The 22,874-nt window shown below is 40.9% G+C and overlaps 1 protein-coding gene across 1 annotated transcript in view; it reads right to left on the bottom strand.

The window, feature by feature from the left end:
- Positions 1-2,241: 2,241 nt before the first annotated feature.
- Positions 2,242-22,874, bottom strand: part of LOC132832258 (oxysterol-binding protein-related protein 10-like) — a 240,495-nt gene continuing 219,862 nt past the window's right edge. The window contains exons 11-12 of the mRNA XM_060850094.1: positions 6,694-6,847; positions 2,242-4,655 (exon numbers count right to left, since the gene is read on the bottom strand). Of these exons, the coding sequence (XP_060706077.1) occupies positions 4,608-4,655; positions 6,694-6,847 (202 nt within the window). The 3' untranslated portion in view covers positions 2,242-4,607. The remainder of the gene's footprint in view (positions 4,656-6,693; positions 6,848-22,874) is intronic.

Genomic DNA, 22,874 nt, shown 5'->3' with positions numbered 1-22,874 from the left:
AGTTAATCTGAAGGACTTTCTCTCATATGACAATTAATGGCACAATGCCAGCAGTTGTAAGACAGTCAATAAACATTTTAACAAACTGTTTACATTTGATTAGAGAACAGAAACTGGAATTATTGAACAAAAAAGCTGTTTGGGAACAATTGTATTGATTTACTTAACTCTATCACCTCAGGTAAGGTAATACAACCATTGATGAAAGTGGGTGGTAAGAAAAACAGTACATACAAGGTACAGAATCCAATATAAGGGAAACTTTCAGGGCCAAGGGCCATAGGTCCATCTAAGTCTCAGACACTTGCCTCAAAACTTGTAAATTAAGATATGTTATTCTTATAATCTTTCTTTAGATGCATTAAATTATTAATTTAACTCCTTTGTTAAAAGTATGCTATTTCTTCACATATCCATGCTTTCCCATCCAATTCCATGAATGTTAATCCATTACCAGCTGACAGAGCAGCAAGGTGGCCGATCTTCAGTCTACAACCAAACCTGTTGAGCAGTTGACCTCCGACATACACTGAGAAGCTGTTGTTTTCAGCTGCCTCATAGCTTTCCCATCATTAAGAAAATTGCTTACAACTAGAAATCAATTAGTTTGCAAAGGAATGATATTAGAATTGCTACATGGTTCATGTTTATGTTGAAGTAATACCATATCTGCAGATATGGGTAGCACGGTGGCTCAGCACTGCTGCTTCACAGTACCAGGGACATTTTTTTGAATCCACCCTCAAGTAACTGTGTAGAGTTTACACATTCTCCCCATGGTTTCCTCCAATAATCCAAAACCGTGCAGGCTAGTTGGATTAACCAAGGGAAATGCATGGTTAAGGGTCGGTCTCGGTGGGACGGTCTTCAGAGGGCCGGTGTGGACTGGATGGGCCAAATGGCCGCTTCCACACCATAAGGATTCTATGATTTTAATATTGAAATTTAATTTGACCACATAAATACAGCATTACGCTGAATCTGTTAATTTTTATCCGTAGAATGAATGGGCATAATATTGTAAATATATGTTTACAATGATAGGTTGAATGAAGAAGGATGACTAATTAGTGACTTTATATTGCACAAAATATTTCTTACTCAAAACCTTTATTTTTACGAACAAGCAATGCTGGCTTGATTTTCTGCTTGATGGCCAAAGAAGCAAAGGTCAATTGTTGTGGCACACTACCACTTGTCATTTGTTTTTTGTCCTGTGTCACAATGAGTTATTGCAAATATCCTACTGCTTACTCAAAATTACAATTTTCTGAACAGAGATTCTGTCAAGTACATGATATCAGCACCAAGCAGATGGTATTGCTTCACCTTCCTGTTTTGGAAAATTGCATCATGCTGATCTGTTCATGCTGTATAACTCCTCACAATATTGTTACATAGACCATTTGCTTAGGAGTCACAGAGTAGTTGATAATTACATAATTTTACCAGATTGTAAAAAAACTGTAATTTTAGCAGATCTCACAACGTTTATGTAATCTTACCAGATTGTATAAACCCTCCCCCTCCGTGAGTTAGTGACACATGACATGGTTCATTACTACAAAAAGCAGTAGCCCTCCAATGTCTTTAAGACCATCAGGAAGTCTTTCAAATATTAGAATAGGTATTCACAGTCAAACCTAATTCTGAAGTCACACAACATTTGCCTTCACAAATAAACCCACTGGAACACAACCTGGTGTTGTATGACTTCTGACTTTCTCCACTCTAGTCCAACAATATCACCTCCACATTAAGCCTAATTCTGTTCTCCACTAACATTTAAATTTTGAGGCCAATTGTACTTTCCGTAATGTTAATTCAGTTGTAATCTATTGCAACCATCATTTTGAAATTCACATCACAGAAGAAAACAACATTGTTCCAAAAAATGATAAATGCTACATATAAAGTGATGATTTCAAAATAATACTTCTTATAAAAGTTCACATATATAAAAATGAAAAGAAAATGAATACATTAGGGAACCTCCAACTATTTTAGCTTTAAGAAAACAAATTTAGAAAAGTACATCTTTTTACTCTTTTACCTTGATCCATATCAAACAGAACTGAAAAGTTGAAAATTGAATTGAAAAGTTGAGATGTTATCTTAAACTTGTAGCAAAATTCAGTTAGATCACTTTTAAATACTTTGTGCAGTTTTGGTTGTCATATACTGAAAAGGAAAAAATGTATTATAGAGGGTGCAAAAATTATTACAAGGTTTATATCAAAACTACAAAGTTATACCTATCAGAAGAAATAAAAAATATCAGAGTCCGTTTTCTCTTAAAAAAGAAAAGCCTGAAGGGTGACTCTACAGATATTTTTAAATGGTACAACAGAATAGACAAAGAGGTTGTTTCTGGGGAACATTAAAGAGTCCTCTGGACTCGAAATGTTAGCTTGCTCTCTCTCCATGGATGTTGTCTGACCCGCTGTGATATCCATCATTTGTTGTCTTCAGTAGAGATTGGCCTTCTGCATCGGAAGGTAGAAGTCATCAATACAAGATAGTGATCAAGACATCAAATAGGAATTTTAAGAGAACTTGTTTAACACACGGAATTGTGACAAAGAATTTGCTTTGATACAATAGAAATGAAGAAGGAACGAATAGAGATAGGCTATATTCATAGAGTTAAACGAGAAAGAATGAGAAGAATCGTGAGTGGATCGTAAAATCAATAACAGACTATTAGACTGGTTGATCTTAGCTAAAGTGAATAGCTAAGGTCTTTTTCCAAGGGTTGAAAGTGTGTTGCTGGATAAGCACAGCAGGTCAGGCAGATGAGTGTCCACAGCTTGAGGGCATAGATTTAAGGGAAGAGGGGAAAAGATTTAAAAGGAACGGAAAGGGCAATGTTTTCATGCAGAGGGTGGGGCCTGTATGGAATGAGCTGCCAGAGGAAGTGGTAGAGGCAGGTACAATTACAAAATTTATAAAAGACATTTGGACACATACATAGCTAGGGAAGATTTGATGGGATATGGACCAAATACAGGTAAATGGGACTAGTTAGGTTTGGGATATGTGGTTGACATAGATGTGTTGGACCAAAGAGTCTGTTTCTATGCTGTACGAGTATATATGAAATCTGCACTGAAGCATTTTGAAGTACTGCAATGAAATGGCTGGTGACTTTTACTTTAGTAATTATATTAGCCTATTTTTGTGAATATTAGTGTCATCCCAACATTCACTAATTCCCTCTGCCTCTGTGAAAGGATATTTCTATTATGCTGCTTCTCCCCAGAATTAAATGTCACATTGTATCATAATACCATTAGAACCCTCAGAGGTATAACTGAAATTTTTCCTAGCACCCAAAAATGACTTCTGTTCAAAAAATACAAACTTTAAGTGGACAGTCTAAAGTCAAACATGCCTGAATAATTGTTCTGAATTGAAGCTTCCACATTTTTAGTTCAGTGACACAGTTTTTGAGATATCATTTTTTTAAAGCAGGTACTGAGGAGCAAAATGCAGGTCCATCATATAGGTCTGTGTTGACATACAGTTATATGCTTTCTATCAATTGCAAGGAGGTAACTTACTTGCTGGCGCATAGCTATGCAGAATTAGAAGAGTGCATCAAAATGAATTTATAAACGAATAAGGAATCACGAATAGATGCAAAGACAAGAGGAGATCTCAGACATATGCATGGAATATTTTGATAATCATCTTCTCAGTCAGCCAGTCATTAGCAGTTCTTCCGAGCTTCAAATTATAAATTGAAAATAACTGCAACAGTACAGTTTACTACTGTTTTGTGTTTGAGACAAGGACACTTAAAATCCTAAGCCAGCTCAATTCTCCTAATTGTGTCTCTAATATTTTGAGCATGAGGGGGTGCAGAAAGTGTATTAAAAGGATTAAAATAACTTTTTAAAGATCATTTTCAATGTACAGAAGTTTTACTGATTGCACATGGGAACGAAATGGCCCTTCTTAGTTTGTGGAAACTAGCAAGTTCAGCCGCATATCATACCAGATACAGAAATGGCTGTGTTTCTTAGTAGATGCATGTGTTCAAAACGCTATTCATTTGGAATAACTTAAAAAAGAAACTAGATCTTATGGCTTTACTTGCGCATGTGATGAAGCGCATCATAGCAATAAAAAGGTCCATGTGCATAATAGTGCTGTATGCTGTAATGCTTGTGTAATGGCATGCTCAATAATTACATTAAAACACTTTTGACAATGAATTACATCTTTTGGTTCATACATACAGCCGAAAGTGACTACATCAATGGCACATTTCTTTATATATGTGCAAAACAAGTCTTTGCAAGTGAAAAATATAAAATCTTGAAACAGTAAAATAAAATTTTTCCATCATTAACATTTCAATCTCTAACAAGCAGGTGCCATTTGTGTACAGGACAGTGCCTGATTAAATTTGTTTTGGTGAACCTGCAACTACTTTAACTTAAATCACAATATATGTCTTGTTCAATAAAAGTTCATTTGCTTTATACAGCGTAGTCACTTTTTAACTTTTGTCTTATCATCATCACCTCAGAATCTTTTGCAGATGACAACAGCCAAATCAGAGGAAATCTGAGGTAGTGGCAAAAATTAAGCTGGATCTGTCAGCATTGTGTTTTCCAGAGGGGACTATGATACACCCAACCATCGCCCTAGTACAGAATGAAAAAGTTAGTTAATTCAAAGGCAAATGAGGAAAGGCAACACATATAAGCAACAGCAAAAAAACTATTTGTTGATGGATGTAAAGTCACAGAAGCCATGATAAATGATATAATGAATTATGAATCATATTGTGAAGGGGGAAGGGTTACGAAGCCAGGTCAGACAGGAGGGAGTAGATTTGGGGATTAGGTCCAGGCAGACCATGTCTAAGGTGGGCTGGATGTTCAGGTGCAGTCCCAGACCATGTCCAAGGTGGGGTGGATGTTCAGGTGCAGTACAGGAAGTGGCATGGATGAGTTGGATTGGGTCCTGAAGAGAGTTTGGTCAGTCTCTCTAACATCTCCTTCATAACTATTAAAATGTAAAAGAATCAGAACCTGAATGGGAGACACTGAAGTCTCTGATTCTAATTCAGGTTGGGGTATTTTTTTTAAGAGGCTTGCAGATGCCAGGTAATTTTTCATCTCAGTTACTGTATACTCTGTGTACAGATGCCTAACAGGAACCAACCTGTATTTTTCAGGGTATTTCTGGTCTCTGACTATCTAGATACCAGAAGATCTGGGCCATTCAAAAAGATGTTGTGCACTTTAGCTAAATCACAAGCTCCAGAATGTTGTACAAAAAGAGTACTAATCAACTGACTGTTTCAAGAATACAGCTAAAATGCACTAGCATCAGTTGTTAACATATGTTTATTATGAATGCAACAAAGCAATTCAGAATATTCTGTTTTCCAGAAAGGGTTGACAAATTATGTGAGGAAAATTTTTTGAGTCAATTTTAAGGTAAAAGTAGCTAAAGGAATAAGCCATGGAAAATATACAAAAATTTTACAAAAGCCTTTGCTGACCACTTATTTAACCGTTCTTACTAACTGCAATGTCAATGGCCATCGTACACCTAAATACATGTATTGTACTTTCACAGAACCTCAAGTGCTTTATGACATTGAGACCAAGATGGGAAATACTTGTCATTGCAACACAAGCACATCTTAACTTTAGGAATGCTGATTTTTAAATTATATGAAAATGCTACACTATAACCCAGCCAGGATGCAACACTCGCAAATATTTTATTTCATAAATAATTAATCTTCTATGTCCTGCATGTATGTGCAAGTGATTTATTCTTCAAATGCTGTGGACAAAATTAAGTACACCACACACATTTTTAATTTTGCTGCAAAGTATTATTGCGGTCCTTTAACTGTCTGTCAAAATAACAATTTTAAAAGGATAGGATTGAGTATAAGAGTAGAGTGGTGCTTTTGTCCAAGACATCGATTTTCCTGCTCCTTGGATGCTGCCTGACCTGTTGTGCTTTTCCAGCACCACTCTAAGCTAGACTCTGATCTTCAGCATCTGCAGTCCTCACTTGCACCTAGGATTGAGTATAAGGCAAATGATTTCCTCAATTCGCCTCTGACAGACAATGACAAAAGAATGGTTAGGTTGAATTGAATGAAATGAAACGTGAAATTTGATGATGGTAAGTTATTAACATAGCAAACAAACAAAGTGATTTAACTAGTTAGAATTTTATTCTATCTACCAACAATATATCGTCAGTGTTCGGCTTTGTTAAATGCATTCCTCAAAAGTAGCTATCTCAGCCAGAAATATGTTAAAACCACAGAATGGCGTCACTCCTTCTTATCACTGCACTCTTACAACAGTCTGAAAAATCAATACTTCTCTATCTCTGGCATCTCCTGCATTCCCCACTCCCTGTCGAGCTTTCCGTGTTTTAGACACCAAACATCAAAATACTTTCCCTAGACCTGTCCACTTCACTCTACTCCTTTAAGATTTTCCTTAAGTCTTTTCTTTAAAAAACAGGACTCAAAGCGAAATAGGAAAACATGCACTAGTACAGATTGCTAAATGTCCATTGTGCAGAACTATTGCAGCTGTTAACCAAATATTAAAATTCATATAACCTATTGTCAGGTAGTGCAGGATATACAGGGCTATTGAATGACTATGTGTTCTCTATTGACAATTAAGTTGCCACAATTACCTCTTTTCGAAAATACTTTGGCACCCAAAGAGTGTTTGATGCTGCTCGCTGTCTTTCCTCAGCTCTCTGCTGCTCCTCCAAAATGTGCTTGTTCTCAGTTGCTGCACTAATATTTCCAGCTTGTAGTGCATTGGTAACCTGTTCCCAAAGACGCCTAGAAAGGGATACATCAGAAATTTGAAAGATTCTCAGTTATTACATAAAGAATAACAACAGCAAATTTAGTGCCTGCAATTTTAATAGATTAATTCACTGCAAACTGAAAGAACAGCAACTCGGGAGAGAACAGGGGTCCTTAAAGATCAACAATGTCATCTATGGATGGAACCATCGGGGATGGGAGAGATACTAAACAAATATTTCATGTCAGTTTCTACTTTGGAGAAAGAAATGGAGGTTAGGAAATTTGAGGTAAGAAATACTGATGTCTTGAAAACAGTCCACATTACAGATAAGAAAGAGCTGGAAGTATTTTAAAAAAACCAAAGGTGATTATATCTCCAGGACTTGAAAAGTGTATCCCAGGACTTTGTGGGAAGTAATTACCAGGCCCATAGCAGAGATATTTGCATTAATTATAGCCACAATGAGGTGCCAGAGGACTGGAGAGTGGCTAGTGTTGTGCTTTTATTTAACAAAAAAGGATGGAAGGAGAAGCCTGGAAACTATAGTTTGACATCAGTGGTGGGTTAGTTACATAGAACATAGAAGGATACAGCGCAGTACAGGCCCTTCGGCCCTCGATATTGCGCCGACTGAATCCTACCTAACCTATACTAGCCCAATAACTTCCAAATGCCTATCCAATGCCCGCTTAAATGACCATAAAGAAGGAGAGTTCACCACTGATACGGGCAGGGCATTCCATGAACTCACAACCCGCTGTGTGAAGAATCTACCCCTAACATCTGTCCTATACCTACCACCCCTTAATTTAAAGCTATGTCCCCTAGTAACACCTGACTCCATTAGCGGTAAAAGGTTCTTAGTATCTACCCTATCTAAACCCCTAATCATCTTATACACTTCTATCAGATCTCCCCTAAACCTTCTCTTCTCCAATGAGAACAGCCCCAAGTGCCTCAGCCTTTCCTCATAAGATTTTCCTACCATTCCAGGCAACATCCTGGTAAACCTCCTCTGCACTCGTTCTAAAGCTTCCACATCCTTCCTATAGTATGGCGACCAAAACTGCACACAATACTCCAGATGAGGCCTCACCAGAGTCTTATACAACTGCAACATGACCTCAGGACTCCGGAACTCAATTCCTCTGCCAATAAAGCCCAGTACACCATATGCCTTCCTCACAGCACTATTTACCTGGGTTGCAACTTTCAGAGATCTGTGTACATAGACACCAAGATCCCTCTGCTCATCCACACTACCAAGTAGCCTACCATTAGCCCAGTAATCCATCATCTTGTTATTCCTACCAAAGTGAACGACTTCGCACTTAGCTACATTGAATTCCATTTGCCACATTTCCGCCCAGCTCTGCAACTTATCTATATCCCGCTGTAACCTACCACTTCCTTCCTCACTATCCACAACTCCACCGACTTTTGTGTCATGAGTTGTTGGGGAGGATTCTGAGAGATAAGATTTATTTACATTTGGAGAGGCAAGGACTAATTAGGGATAGTCAGCATGGCTTTGTGCACGGGAAATAACATCTCACAAACTTGGGTTTTTGAGGACATAACCAAGATTGATGAGGACAGAGCGGTAAACATTGTCTGCATGGACTTTAGTAAAGTCTTGGACAAGGTTCCACATGCTAGACTAATTAGTCAAGTCTGGTCACGTGGGATTTAAGGAGCGATTACCAATTAGATACAAATTGACTTGATCGCAGGAGACAGAGGGTGGTGGTGGAGGATAGTTTGTGGGAGTGGAGGCCTGTGACCAGCAGTGTTGTGCAGGGATTGGTGCTAGGTCCACTAGTGTTTGTAATTAATATAAATGAGTTGGATGAGAATTTAGGAGGCATGATCATTAAATTTTTGGATAACACCTAAATTGGTGATATAGTCAATAGTGAAGGTTATTGGAGATTACAAAGGAATCTTAATCAGTTGAGCCATGTGCTTAAGAGTGGCAGATAGTGTTTAATTTGGGTAAATGCAAGGTATTGCATTTTGGAAAAACAAACAAGGGTAGGATATATACAGTTAATGGTGGGGCTCTGGGCAGTGTTGCCAAACAGAAACACCTAGGGGCTCAGGTACATAGTTCTTTGGAAGTTGCATCGCAGGTAAACAGAGGGATTAAGAATGTATTTAGGACGCTTGCCTTCATTGCTCAGACTACTGAGTACAAGAGTTGGGACATCGTGTTGTACAAAATGTTGGCTAGGTCACTTTGGAGTACTGGTCACCCTGCTATTGGAAGGATATTACTATATTGGAAGATTCAGAAAAGATCTATCAGGATGTCCCCGGCACTGTAGGGTTTGAGTTATAAGGATAGGCTGGGATTTCTTTCACTGAAGTGTGGGAGATTGAAGGGTGACCTAATAGAAATTTATAAAATCATGAGGGGCATAGATAAGGTGAATAGCAAAAGTCTTTCCCTCGTGTGGGTATGTTCAAAAGGTCTGTTGTGACACAGAAGTCAAATCCCTCTGTTAAATAAAACTAACACCCCAGAAAAGCTCACCTCATGTTATAATCTGCTAGAAATGTGAGGGATTGAAAGAAAACCCCCAATTTCCACAGTTTACAGAAAATATAACAACTTATTTTCCTAACATAAACAGTGAACAATAAACAAGAAGTATTAACAAATCTGAGCCCCCTTTTTGTTAACAAATCACTGTCTGACCCCAACTCTATAAACTTGCTGCTGCAATAACACAATTATTAAACATTAAACGTACTTAAGCTCTCAAAATCCATACAGTCTCTCATGCTGTTGCCCTTCTGGTCTCCTGAATCTGCTGTCTTGTTCCTGGGTGGTCATCTTACTTTTCACTGTTTTAACTGGAAAACATACCTTTGATGGACAGTGCCTTCTGAGACATTTATTTTTGAGAGCCCCTTTCAGAAGACATGTGCTCTCATGTTTGGTGACAGTTACTCCTGATCAATTTTCAAAATGTCATCGTTTTTATAACCCTCATTATACCCGAAATTCTTATAGTCTGATTAGTTTCAGGCTGTCAACATCATCAGATTTTAAATTGAATTTGTGAAATTGTGTGAGAAACAGATAGCTGCTGGATGGGAAAATTGACCAACCCCTTTTGACTGCACGACCCCAGAGCTGCCTGACACAAGTTACGACTATAACAAAGGTCAAAGCATTGCTAACCTCAGCAGGACTGCAGTCTTTGAGCTTGGTAGCCCTCGTCAGAGTTGGCTCCACGTATATCTTGGAATACTGACTTTACCCAAATAAAGACATTTCTACAAAGATGAGATTAGGAATGATGTATGGGATACCAGGTTTTGGAGGTCAATATGATAAACCTCTGAAGTAATAACCCAGATCATAATTCAATGTACCAGTCTAATGGATGACTAACCTCTTGTGATAGTTATTAATAGTTATTGATAAGTTTTAAGTATAAGTATTCCTGCTTCTCTAAGTGCAAACTTGTAGAAACTCAGCTGTAATCAACTCTCTTTTCCAAATTCAGCCACTCTGTATGCAGTTTCCTTGTTAATAAAGACCTATTGTTTTGTCGGAACAGGTTTTTGACCTTTTGTTCAGTGTCATCTCAGTCTTGTAGCTATTTTCAATCCATTACTACATTTGGCATAGAAAGCAAAAACCAGATATTCTGCAATAGATTCTGTGGGGGATCAAAGAAGCAACCGAGCCACAACCCAGAGGTTAGAGATGGACAGGCGCCACAAGGTAAGCTTTAACCTTGGGGGTCTTGCTCCTTTGGCTGGGTGCTGCGACCTCTTATCCCTTGCAGAGGACACTAACAGGTGATGGTTTCCAAATCGAAATTCTAAATTATTACAGTGGGCTGTGATTTGAGCGCAGTGGATCAGGGATCCAGTCGTTGGCTAGCTAGGAAATCCGCATAGGAATTTTTTTTGAGTTCTTTTAAACAATCAGAGGCACCCTTCCCTTTCAGATTGGGTGAGGGACTTTGGTTGCTTTTGGCACCAGGAATAACGAAGCGCTGTAGACGATAGTATGGGATAGGCCTTAGATATGACCAAGGATAATTCACCCTTGTTGTATGTGTTCTAAATATCCTGAACTAGCACGTAACCTATGTTGCCTATCTAATGCATTAAACAATAAATAGGGCAAAGACATTTGGCCACTAGAGGGCACTTGAGACCTAGAAAATTGCAAAACTGCCAATACAGCTATCTGGACGCAAGGTGCAGGTTCCTGGCGGAAAACACTGATTTCAAACTGGACAAAGGAATTGACTAGGTGTCACGAAAACTAGAGATTAATGAGTTGGAGAGATAACGCTTATCAATGGGGAACTGACGAGTATGAAAATGGTAAAGTGATAGATTGGAAATTTCAAAATTCGAATGTGCACTATGGGATTTGAGATATCAAGACCTGAACCAAGCAGCTGCAAGTGACAGGCAAGCAGAGCTAGCCCAGGAGGTTCAAATGAAGGGGAATCCTCCCAGGTACTCTGGCATGTCAATGTTTCCCGATTCAAATGATAAAGATGAGAAAGAGGCTTTTACACTCTCCGTTGTCCCCACAGCCCCAGTCCTAGCTTCTACTTCTGATGCAGCTGCCACTGACCCTGTTGCTTACCATACTAGGTCCTGTGTCCAATTCCCATCGGTACAAAAGCCCTGCACCTCCCATGATCAGTCTCTCTGTAGTATTTCTCTTCGGCCTGCGGACAAGGAGCCCTTCATTCCGCTGCCACCCTCTGCCAATTTTCTAGTTAGGTCTGTTAGCAAGCCTTGTGATGACCAAGTGGACCGGTTCATTGAGGCTTGGCAAGCCTTCAAGCCCCAGGAGCGGTGTTTAATCATGGCCCACTGTCCATCCCGCAAGGATGACCCTGAAGGGTTTATTGAATATTTAAGATGCACCACAATCATATACGGTGATACCCCTTGTGACCAATATTCTCTTATTTAGGCCTCCCTTCCGCCTGAACTGGGGGAAAAATGGAATGCTGAATTGGGAGCAACCAGAGACATGTGGACTACTTTTAGTGACGTCCACTCCATAAGCCAATGGGCATCTTCTAACTCCTTGACTATAGACCAAACCCAAAAGAGGACGGTACTTCACTTTTCGACTGCTCCTGTGGTACTTATATGTCCTCTATTCTGGGGATATTGCTTTTACTGAAGGGAAACAGTCTCCTCAGTTCAATGCGCAGCTAATGCTGGTTTTGCCTGACCAGGTAACGTCCTGTATAAAAAGTAATGATATAATAATTCGAGGTCCCAGCTGTGACGTGCAGTGCCCTACAACTGCAACAATGGCCGTGGCTGCTTACCACGACAAGACACTGCACTCTGCATCAACTCTGAGTTCGTACAAAGACCTGTTCACCGCCATTTATCTAAGCCCATGATGGAACCGGGACACCAGACTAACCGGCTCAGGTACAGAGACCTGCACTTCACCACCGGGATCCCCTTCTTTAACTGCTTTAACTGTGGGCAGGTGGACCACTACACCAGGGCTTCCCCGCTTCCCCGCAGACGAGGCCAGGGTTATCGCCGTAAGCAGACATCCTTCTCTACCTCTAACCCTGTTTGACTAGCCCACACTAACTACCCAGTCCTCTCAGGAGACCACGCTGACGATCCAACAGCTATAATTAACATTGAAGGTATCCCTATTCCCTTTCTGATCAACTCTGGTGCGATTCATTCTATGTTAGCTTTGGTTCAACAGGTATAAATTTCCCCTCTCTGGTAAGCATGTGGACGTTTCTAGTTTCATGGTTGAAAGTGCTGTTTACCCACCTACACAGCCGCTTGCTGTCCAGTTTGAGGGTCGTGACTGTTCTATCCCTAGGTGTTAACCTGGCTGGGTGTGATTTACTCTGCACTTTGCAGATAGACTTATCTACGGCTTATCAAAATCTGTTGGCTCGCATGCCCGCTCTCGCAACTTCCTGATCTTCATGTCACTTTGTTATGATCACACAGGCTGCTCCACTGAACTACAGCATGCGTATCAAGCAACCCTCAGTGAGCCTCAGACTGTAATATTTATGGGCCTAATTGAGGGACAGGAGAGTTCTGCCTTCCTTGTTGAGGTGCCCCAGGGACTCTGGTGTCAGTCAGAATTCGTGGCCCCTCATGTGACTCTCACTATTCACGAGGACTACAGAGCCAAACCGCTGTTTTTTTTTTAACCGCAGTTCTGCACGAACAAGCAGATCCTTTCGTGACTAGATGACAATCTTTCCCTCAGGGTTCCTTGGAGTATTTTTCCCAGTCTTTCTGCATGACTGGCATACTGGCCTGCCACATCACTGATAAGCCTCAGACCTCAGAAGTTCCTCCGGACCAATGGGCAGTGTCCAAACACGAAGCAGGTCTCACTAATGTCTCCCTGATCTATATTATGAAACCTGGTTTGCCCTTGTCATTGAATCCGAAGTACTCCTTATATTCAGAGGCTGAGGAACGAATCTCTGCCATGATTCAGTCTTTCCTTTGACAGGGAATTTTAGTTCCATGCCGTCACCTTGCAATACCCCAATCATCCTGGTTCTGAAAATCCGAATGATGCTTGGTCCAAGACCTCCACTGTACCAATCGGATTGTGGAACCTTTGCATCCAATTGTCCCCAACCCAGCTACAATTCTTAATAGCATCTAGCCTGGAGCTGTGTTTCCACCTTATTGACTTACAGCATGCTTTTTTCGAGATTCCACTTGCCTCTGACTTGCAGTATTTGTTTGCCTTTGTTTAAAGGCAATCAGTACACTTGGACACAGCTCCCACAGCTTCATTCATTTTCCTACCCTCTTTTCGCAGCTGCCTCACTCTCAGTTGGAGACACTGATGGCCCCTGGGGATCCACGATCATTCAGTACATGGGTGGTTTTACTCCTTGCTAGCCCTGATTTGGTTAATAACCAGCAGGACACAGTTTACCTCCTCACGCATCTCCTTTTGTGGGGATATGTGGCCCTACCTTCTAAGGTTCATAAAGGTCAATCACAAGTTACATTTTTGGGCGTTCTGATCAGTGCGACTGACTGTTCCCTCACTCAAGAACGCATTCATCCCATCTTGCAAACTCCACCCCCCACCCCCCCCCCCCCCCCACCCCCTTCCCTCATCCTAAGCAGATGAGGGCCTTTTTGGGACTGGTGAACTTTTGCAGGCAGTGGCTTTCAAACGTTCCACCTCATACTAAAAAAGCTTACCCCATATTCCTCTCTGAATGCCCCCCCTTAAAGTTCAGCTGTCCGATTCAGCGAAACAATCATTTTCTGCCCTCAAAGACGCCTTGCCTACTGCCCCAGCTTTAGGGCACCTGCTATATGACAGACCCTTTCAGTGGTATATTAATGTACTAGATAAATGTGCCACTGGTGTCCTGACACAGTAGCATAGCTAGCTTTGTCACCTGTTGGCCTATTATTCCACCAAATTGGATGCTCTTGCCTGTGGCCTCCCATCCTGCACCCAAATTCTTACTACTGTCCACTTATTAGTGCAGGTGGCTTCTAATCTGACCCTCCACCAGCCCGTACAGGTGTACACTCGCACTCAATCGTGACCTTCCTAACATCTCAGCAGACCCAGCACCTGATCCAAGCCTGTCTGAGGCGCTACGAGGTCTCCCTTACATCTCATTTCATTATTGTTCCACTTTAAATCCTGCTAAATTCCTGGAGCAGCCCTCTGACGACCTTATTGCCCCTCCACATGACTGTTTGTTTAGGAATCATTTTCTTACTACACTTTGCCTACATATGACAGACCTGCCATTTGAGAATCCTGAGCTTACATTTTATGTTGATGGCAGTTCCTCTGTTTCCCTGGATGGTATCCTGCAGTCAAGTTATGTGATTGTGACAGACACTGCTGTTCAGGAGTCTGCTGCCTTTCAGAACTCTGTCTTGGCTCAGAAAGCCGAGCTTTTTGCCCTCACCAGAGTTTGTACTCTAGCCACCAATAAAATTGCCAACGTTTACACTGATTTCCGGTAGGCATTCGGTGTTGCCCATGATTTTGGCCGCCTCAGGACTTCCTTACTTCTACAGGGACTCCTATTCAGGATGCTCTTTGGGTTAAAATTCTCTTTGATGCTATTCTACTTCCTCATCAATTGACTGTTATTAAATGTACTGTGCATACAAAGGGGGACACTCCGGTGCACATAGGAAATGCCTGTACTGAGTCAGCTGCTAAGGAGGCGGTTCTAATTGATGGGAATTAGGCTCTAAATCAAGTAGCTACTTTAGGGATGACGGGCATGCCAGATCTAACAGCAATTCAAACTTTACAAAGAGACGACTCTGACTCTGAGCATACACTTTAGAAGTCAATGGGGTGCTTGCACTGCTTGACACGAGACCTCTGGCTTACTCCAGTAGGTCAACTTTGTATTCCTGATTCTTTCTTGCCCGTACTTGGTGATTACTTGCATTCTTGTACTCATCTTGGCAAGGAGGAATCTTGCACCTACTTTTAAAAACCTGGTGGCACCCGGATTTGAATACAGCAGCTCAAATGCGACTAGATCAATGCCTCATCTGCATGAAAAATAACAAGGGTAAAGGCATTAAATGCCCTTCTGCCTGTACACAGCTTGACTTTATTGAATTACCTAAGGTACAATGCTATAAATACTGTTTAGAGATGATCGATGTATTTAGCAAATCAACTGAAGCCTTCCCCACCACTAATTATACTGCACATACAGTGGTGAAAATATTGCTGACTGAAGTTTTTTCCGGCTTTGGGTTGCCTAAAATTATAAGCTCAGGCAATGGACCACATATCATGGCTCGAATCAGTACTGAGTTATGTGACTCACTCTCAATTAAACAGCAACTACACTACGTATATTACCCACAGGCACTAGGGATTGTGGAACAGGCCAACAATACTTCAAAAGAGAAATTATTTAAGTTAGTCAAAGAAATGACATTAAATTGGATCAAAGCGTTACCCTTGGCAGTATTTCACGTGTGAGTAACTCCACGTCTGTAGATTGGACTGTTAGCTGCAGAGATAGTTTATGGTCGGCCAATGAGGACTCCGTGGGATGCTCATGATAAACCCCTAGAGGACATAGACCTTCATGTAATGGGTGAGCAAGTGCAGAACTACTTCAAACAGTTAACTCATTCTCTGAAGTTTCTTCACCCGCAGGTCAAACAGTCACATTGCTCAGCTAAGGAAGGAGCAATTGCCTCCCAGTATCCACGGGTATGGGAAAGAAAGAAACTAGGAGTGGTCCCTTTCAAGTTTTACTAACACCACTAACGTCAGTCAAAACTGATGGACACTCAAACTGGGTCCATCTATCTGATTGCAAGCAGATTACTCCTCTGCCAGGAGAAAACACAGCATGAAGATGTTTTTGATACTCTTTGGGCTTTCTGAATTCTTTTACATATGGGGGGCATTTGATTTTGAAAAAAGCGACCTACTCAAAAACTGCATGCAAACACCAATTTACAGATGTCTTTGCATGCAGAAAAACTGTGTCTAAGTAAGTGTTGGGTTTGAATGTCCCCATCCATTCGAGGGAAGGTTTACTTCTCCAACTATCCCCCGCCCCTCCCCCACCTGTCTAGATAGCAGAAACAGTTGAATGGATGTCATTTCATATAGCTGATATGTGAGAATATGGGAATTTGCAGGTTATGAGATGACTAAAGTTTCAACATGGTAGCAGCCTGCATATAATCACGACTCAGTTCCCCCTTCCCTTACAGTCCATTCGAATAATTCTACAGGTTCCCTATGCTTTAGAAAATCAGAAAAGTGAAAATTGATGGGGCAAAGCAGGTGTAACTTTTACATTGGACTAGGAAGGTCCAGTAGTAAACATTTCTGATAATGGGGTGTTTAACTATAATTGGTCCAGAGTATGGAATATAACTTCTAATAGTCCATGGGCCTATTCCACCCTACAACCTTGGATGACATTGGTTAATGGTTTTACAGCTCAAATAAGTCACATACTTTATATGCGGCACCAAAGTGTACCCATGGCTTCCTACCAGTTGGATAGGACCTGCTATCTGGGTTATGTTGTGCCCTGCATACATAACCTGATCTCCCTTAAGCACTACCATCCACGAGCTAAAAGGGCCATTACCAGAACACACCAGTTCCTCATGATGTCCTTTCCATTGTATGGAATGGGCTGGACATCCACTCAATTGGTTTACATGACCTCAGCATTGGAACACCTGACAAATGAAATAGCTTCAGAAGCCAGGCCAACTGGACGAGCACTGACTGAGGTCTCAGCTGAGCTGGTAGCTGTCCATACCATGACATTACAAAAGACTGGTTTTGGATTATCCTCGCAGGGAGAAACATGCATTAGTGTAGGCCAGGAGTGCTGTATTTACATTCCAGATGCCTCTGAGAAAATCACCAAGCTGGATGACCATATTAAGCGACATCCTGATAAAATGCAAAAGATTGACAAAGAATTCCGTGATTATAACCCACCGAGTTGGTTGGACTGATTGGTTCACAGAATGTTTGACTGGATCTTTCAGGCCTTTTTACTAATATTACTATTGTTAGTAGGAATAGGATTGCTTGTTATCTTATGCCAATGTATCAACAATTAAATTGTTAATATGCCTGTATAACTAATTGTAATGATATGACAAAAGGAGGGGATATGGAATTGCGTGAAACAGATAGCTGCACAATGGGAAAATTGGCCAACCCCTGTTTGTAGCATACCCTTTTGACTGTCCCTTGAATGACCCCAGAGCTGCCTGACACAACACAAGACTGTAAAAAGGTCAAAGCATTGCTATTCTCAGCAGGACTGGAAGCAGGCTGAGTCCACATAAATCTTTAACCTTGGTAGACCTCGTCAGAGTGGCTCCACATATATCTTGGGATACTGACTTAACCCAAATAAAGACATGCCTACAAGGACAAGATTAGGAATGATGTAAAAGATTTGGATGCGAGCATAAGGGGTACAGTTAGTAAGTTTGCAGATGACACCAAAATTGAAGGTGTAATGGTCAGCGAAAAGGGTTACTGCAGATTACAACAGGATCTTAACCAGATGGGCCAATGGGCTGAGAAGTGGCAGATGGAGTTTAATTCAGATAAATGCGAGCTGCTGCATTTTGGGAAAGCAAATCTTAGCAGGGCTTATACACTTAATGGTAAAGTCCTAGGGAGTGTTGCTGAACAAAGAGACCTTGGAGTGCAGGTTCATAGCTCCTTGAAAGTGGAGTCGCAGGTAGATAGGATAGTGAAGGTGGTGTTTGGTATGCTTTCCTTTATTGCTCAGAGTATTGAGTACAGGAGTTGGGAGGTCATGTTGCTGCTGGACAGGACATTGGTTAGGCCACTGTTGGAACATTGCGTGCAATTCTGGTCTCCTTCCTATCGCAAAGATGTTGTGAAACTTGAAAGGGTTCAGAAAAGATTTACAAGGATGTTGCCAGGGTTGGAGGATTTGATCTATAGGGAGAGGCTGAACAGGTTGGGGATGTTTTCCCTGGAGCGTCAGAGGCTGAGGGGTGACCTTATAGAGGTTTACAAAATTATATGGGGCACAGATAGGATAAATAGATAAAGTCTTTGCCCTGGGGTCGGGGAGTCCAGAACTAGAGCGCATAGGTTTAGGGTGTTAGGGGAAAGATATAATAGAGACCTAGGGGGCAACTTTTTCATGCAGAGAGTGGTACGTGTATGGAATGAGCTGCCAGAAGATGTGGTGCAGGCTGGTACAATTGCAACATTTAAGAGGCATTTGGATGAGTATATGAATAGGAAGGCTTTGGAGGGATATGGGCCGGGTGCTGGCAGGTGGGACTAGATTAAGTTGGGATATCTGGACTGAAGAGTCTGTTTCCATGCTGTACATCTCTATGACTCTATAAATGATATATGGGACACCAGGTTTCGGAGGTTAATATGATAAACCTCTGAAGTAATAACCCAGATCATAATTCAGTGTATCGGTCTAATGGATGACTAACCTCTAGTGGTAGTTACTGATAAGTTTTAAGTATAAGTATTCCTGCTTCTCTCTCTGTAAGTGCAAACTTGTAGAGACTCAGCTGTGATCATCTCTCTCTTTTCCAAGTTCAGCCACTCTGTATGCAGTTTCCTTGTTAATAAAGACTGATTGATTGTTTTGTCAGAACAAGATTGTTGAACTTTTGTCAAGTGTCGTAGAGATTAGCTCTCTCAGTCTTGCAGTTATTTTTAATCCACTACTATTTACTGGCTTTGAAGGGCAGATTGTTTGGTTTCTATCAGTATTCTTGAAAGTAGAGTCACAGATAGATAAAACACTGAAGGCAACGTTTGGTATGCTTTCCTTTATTGGTCAGAGCAATGAGTATATATGTTGGGATGTCATATTGCAGCTGTGCAGGACACTGGTGAAAGTGAGCACTGCAGATGCTGGCGATTAGTGTCACGAGTGTGGTGTTGGAAAGGCACAGCAGGTCAGGCAGCATCCAAGGAGCTGGAGAATCGATGTTCAGGCAAAAGCCCTTCATCAGGACATTAATTAGGCCACTTTTGGAATACTGCGTGCAATTCTGGTCTCCTTTCTATCGGAAGGATCTTGTGAAACGTGAAAGGGTTCAGAAAAGATTTACAAGGATGTTGCCACATTTGGAGGATTTGAGTTGTAGGAAGAGGTTGAATAGAGTGGGGCTGTTTTCCCTGGAGTGTTGGAGGCTGAGGGGTAACCTTATAAAGGTTTATAAAATCTTGAGGGGCATGGATAGGATAAATAGTCAAGGTAATTCTCTGGGGTGGAGGAGTCCAGAACTAAAGGACATAGATTTAGAGTGAGAGGGGAATATATAAAAGGGATCTAAGAGACATCTTTTTCACGCAGAGGGTGGTGTGTGTGTGGAATGTGCTTTCCGTGCTGTACATCTGTATGACTCAAATTGGTCAGGTTTGAATTGTTGTCAAAACAGCAAACAAAGTTCCATTTAACAGCCAATTTTGAAACATCCTGACTCCCAGCTGTTCCGCATACTGACAGCATTTGCTGTACTTTAAACTTAGAAAAGCATTTTCTGTCTAATGAACAATCATAATGAAATGATGGCTTCACTTTTTCTAAAAAGTAAAGCCATTAATAAATACATATAGTATTAATCTAAGTTATACTTTTCATATTAATTCTGCACGTATAAATAACATTGGACCGTATCGGCTCGATCTTTGCTTTCAAATCCACAATAATATTTTATATGACCTGCAAGGTGTATAATTTCTAAATTAAAAGTGTGTAACATAAGATTCTAATGAAATAGTCTCATAGTTTTGTCTTTAAATCTTTCCAAAAATGTGAGGGTGTTGTAGTCCATGTACACAACAATGTCTCTGAAACATTGTTCGTCACATAAACATTAAAACGTTGTAAGATCAGGACTAAACTCAATAACACTCTTCTCTGGTGAATATTGAGTTTTCTGCTCCATCATCATCTTTCGGATCCAACCACTAAATCACTGCCATCAATTGCAACTTTAAAGGGTTTTTTAAAATTTGGTGTACCTAAAACTGGCGGTGGTTTACGTGGCTTTTAAATTCTCAAATGCCTCCAGGCATTGTTCTGTCCACTGAAATTTTGTGTTTTTTTTTAAACAAATCTGTTAGCAGTGCCACCACACTACCATAGTTTGGTACAAACTTCCGGTAGAATCTGCTCAGTCCCAAAAACACTTCTTTCTTTGAGGATGATCGAGGAAATTCCTCGATGGCTTTCACATTCACATTCCTTGGGGTCATCCTTCCTTGCCTGATGTTATGCTCCAAGAACATCACCTCTGCGTTCATGAATTTTGTCTTCGCTAGACTTATAACCAGCTTTGCCTCACTCAATGTTTCAAACAGCGCTACCAGATTCTTTCCATGAATAGCTAAAGACCACCACATCATCAATATAGACATCACAATGACGTAATCCTGCTAAAACTCTGTTCATGAGTCTTTGAAATATGGCTGGTGTGTTCTTTATTCCAAAGGGTATCACTTTAAATTGATATAGAGCCCATTTGGGATCACAAATACGGAAATCTCTTTTGCTTTCTTCAATAAAGGTACCCTGTCAATAACCACAGACTAAGTCCAATTTTGTGATGTAAGTGGCTTGTCCAGCTTTCTCTCTACAGTTCTCCAAACTTGGTATTGGATAGGAGTCTGATTTAATTATGGCCTTGACCTTCCGATAGTCCACACAAAAACATCGAGTCCTGTCAGGTTTGAGAACGAACAATCAGCAAACTCCACTCTCTCTGACTGAGTTTTATGATGTCTCCTTTGAGCATTGCATCCAATTCCTCTGTACCTGTGTCGCTTTCAGAGCATTAAACATGTAGGGATGTTGTTATATCGGAACAGCATTCCTTACCTCCACCTCTTGCACAATGGTATTAGTCCTCCCCATTCTATTCCTACAAAGGTCTTCATACCGTTGGAACAAACCTTTCAACTCGGTTCTTTGTTCCTGAGGCAGATAGCTCACTATCCTGTTCCATGTTTCAAGCACTTCCTCGTTATTTAACTTATTTTGAGGCACATCAAAATCCACATCATCTGGATTTGATTCCTCACTCTGCAGGGCAGTAACTGACACCTGTTTGTCAGATCCCTATCTCTATTAAAGTAAGGATTCAACATATTCACATGACACATCCGATACAGTTTTTCTCCTGAGCTGAAAATGTGTTGCTGGAAAAACACAGGTGGTCAGGCAGCATCCAAGGAGCAGGAGAATTGACGTTTCGGGCATGAGCCCTTCTTCAGGAAGTCTTTTTCGTATCCAGCATCATTACCAGATAATTTAACTGACTCAACTGCTTGCCAATTTGATAGGGACTACTAACTCTGGTTTTGAAGGTATCTCCTATCACTGGTAGCAATACTAATACACTATCCCCATCAGAAAATATCTGAATTGTAGAGTTTTTACCTACCTCCTGCTTCATTCTATGCTGAGCCCTCTTCAGGTGCTGTTTAGCTAATTCACCTACCTGGTTTAATCTCTCCCTCACCTCTGATACATAATCCAAGTGTGGGATCTCTGACTTCAGTCCTATCACTCTTTCCTTGATTAATTTTAAATGCCCTCTCACTTTGTGTCTGAATATTAACTCAAAGGGAGAAAACTGAATCAAATCGTTTGGGTATCTCTGATGGCAAACAATATGAATGGGACAGCTTTGTCCCAATCATTCGGGTAATCCTGATAGTACGCTCTTATAACACAGTCTTCAGGGTCTGATGCCACCTTTCCAAGACTCCCTGGGATTCTGGAATTAGTCTCTCGGTCTGACTGAATCTCCCTGAATAGCTCATATCAGGTAAAGTAAGTTACCAACTCCTCCACCATTCTTTTTGCCTGAACACGCGGTAATGGAAATGCATCCGGAAATCTGGTAGACACATCCATTATGGTTAGCAAATACTGGTTCTCACTTTTAGTTTTAGGGAGGGGACCTACACAATCAATCATAACCTGCGTGAAAGGTTCTTCAAATGTGGGAATTGGCAACAAAGGTGCTGGTTTTATTACCACCTGTGGCTTCCCTACCATTTGGCACATTTTACAGGTACGACAAAATTCAACCACATCATTATGCAGTTCAAGCCAAAAAAGTGCTTTTGTATGTTACCCTGAACCTTCCTCACAGTTAAATGGCCTCCTACAGGTAATTAATGTGCTACTCGCAATACTTCCTGTCTCTCTGCTACCGGCAGCACAATCTGGTGCACTTCCGCCCACTTGTTCTCTGCACTAACCTGTCGTGGTCTCCATTTTCACATTAGGAATCTATCTTAAAGATAACAATCCTCAGGAATACATTCTGTTCCTTTTCTGAGTATGTATCATAATATAGATTATTTATTGTCTTATCTTTCTATTGCAAGTCCATTAGCCTCTCAGGACTAAACACCTCTACCTGACCCTCTCTACCTGTTCAGGTTTTTCTTCAAACAGGGTGCCAACTAACTGAACCTCAACTCCTTCGTCTTTCTCTTTAGTTTTCCTTCTTGCTGTAACT

The sequence above is a fragment of the Hemiscyllium ocellatum genome, chromosome 34 (assembly GCF_020745735.1).
Source record: "Hemiscyllium ocellatum isolate sHemOce1 chromosome 34, sHemOce1.pat.X.cur, whole genome shotgun sequence".
Taxonomy (NCBI): domain Eukaryota; kingdom Metazoa; phylum Chordata; class Chondrichthyes; order Orectolobiformes; family Hemiscylliidae; genus Hemiscyllium; species Hemiscyllium ocellatum.
The sequence above is the reverse complement of the archived record's forward strand: the minus strand, read 5'-3'. Positions and strand labels throughout refer to the sequence as shown.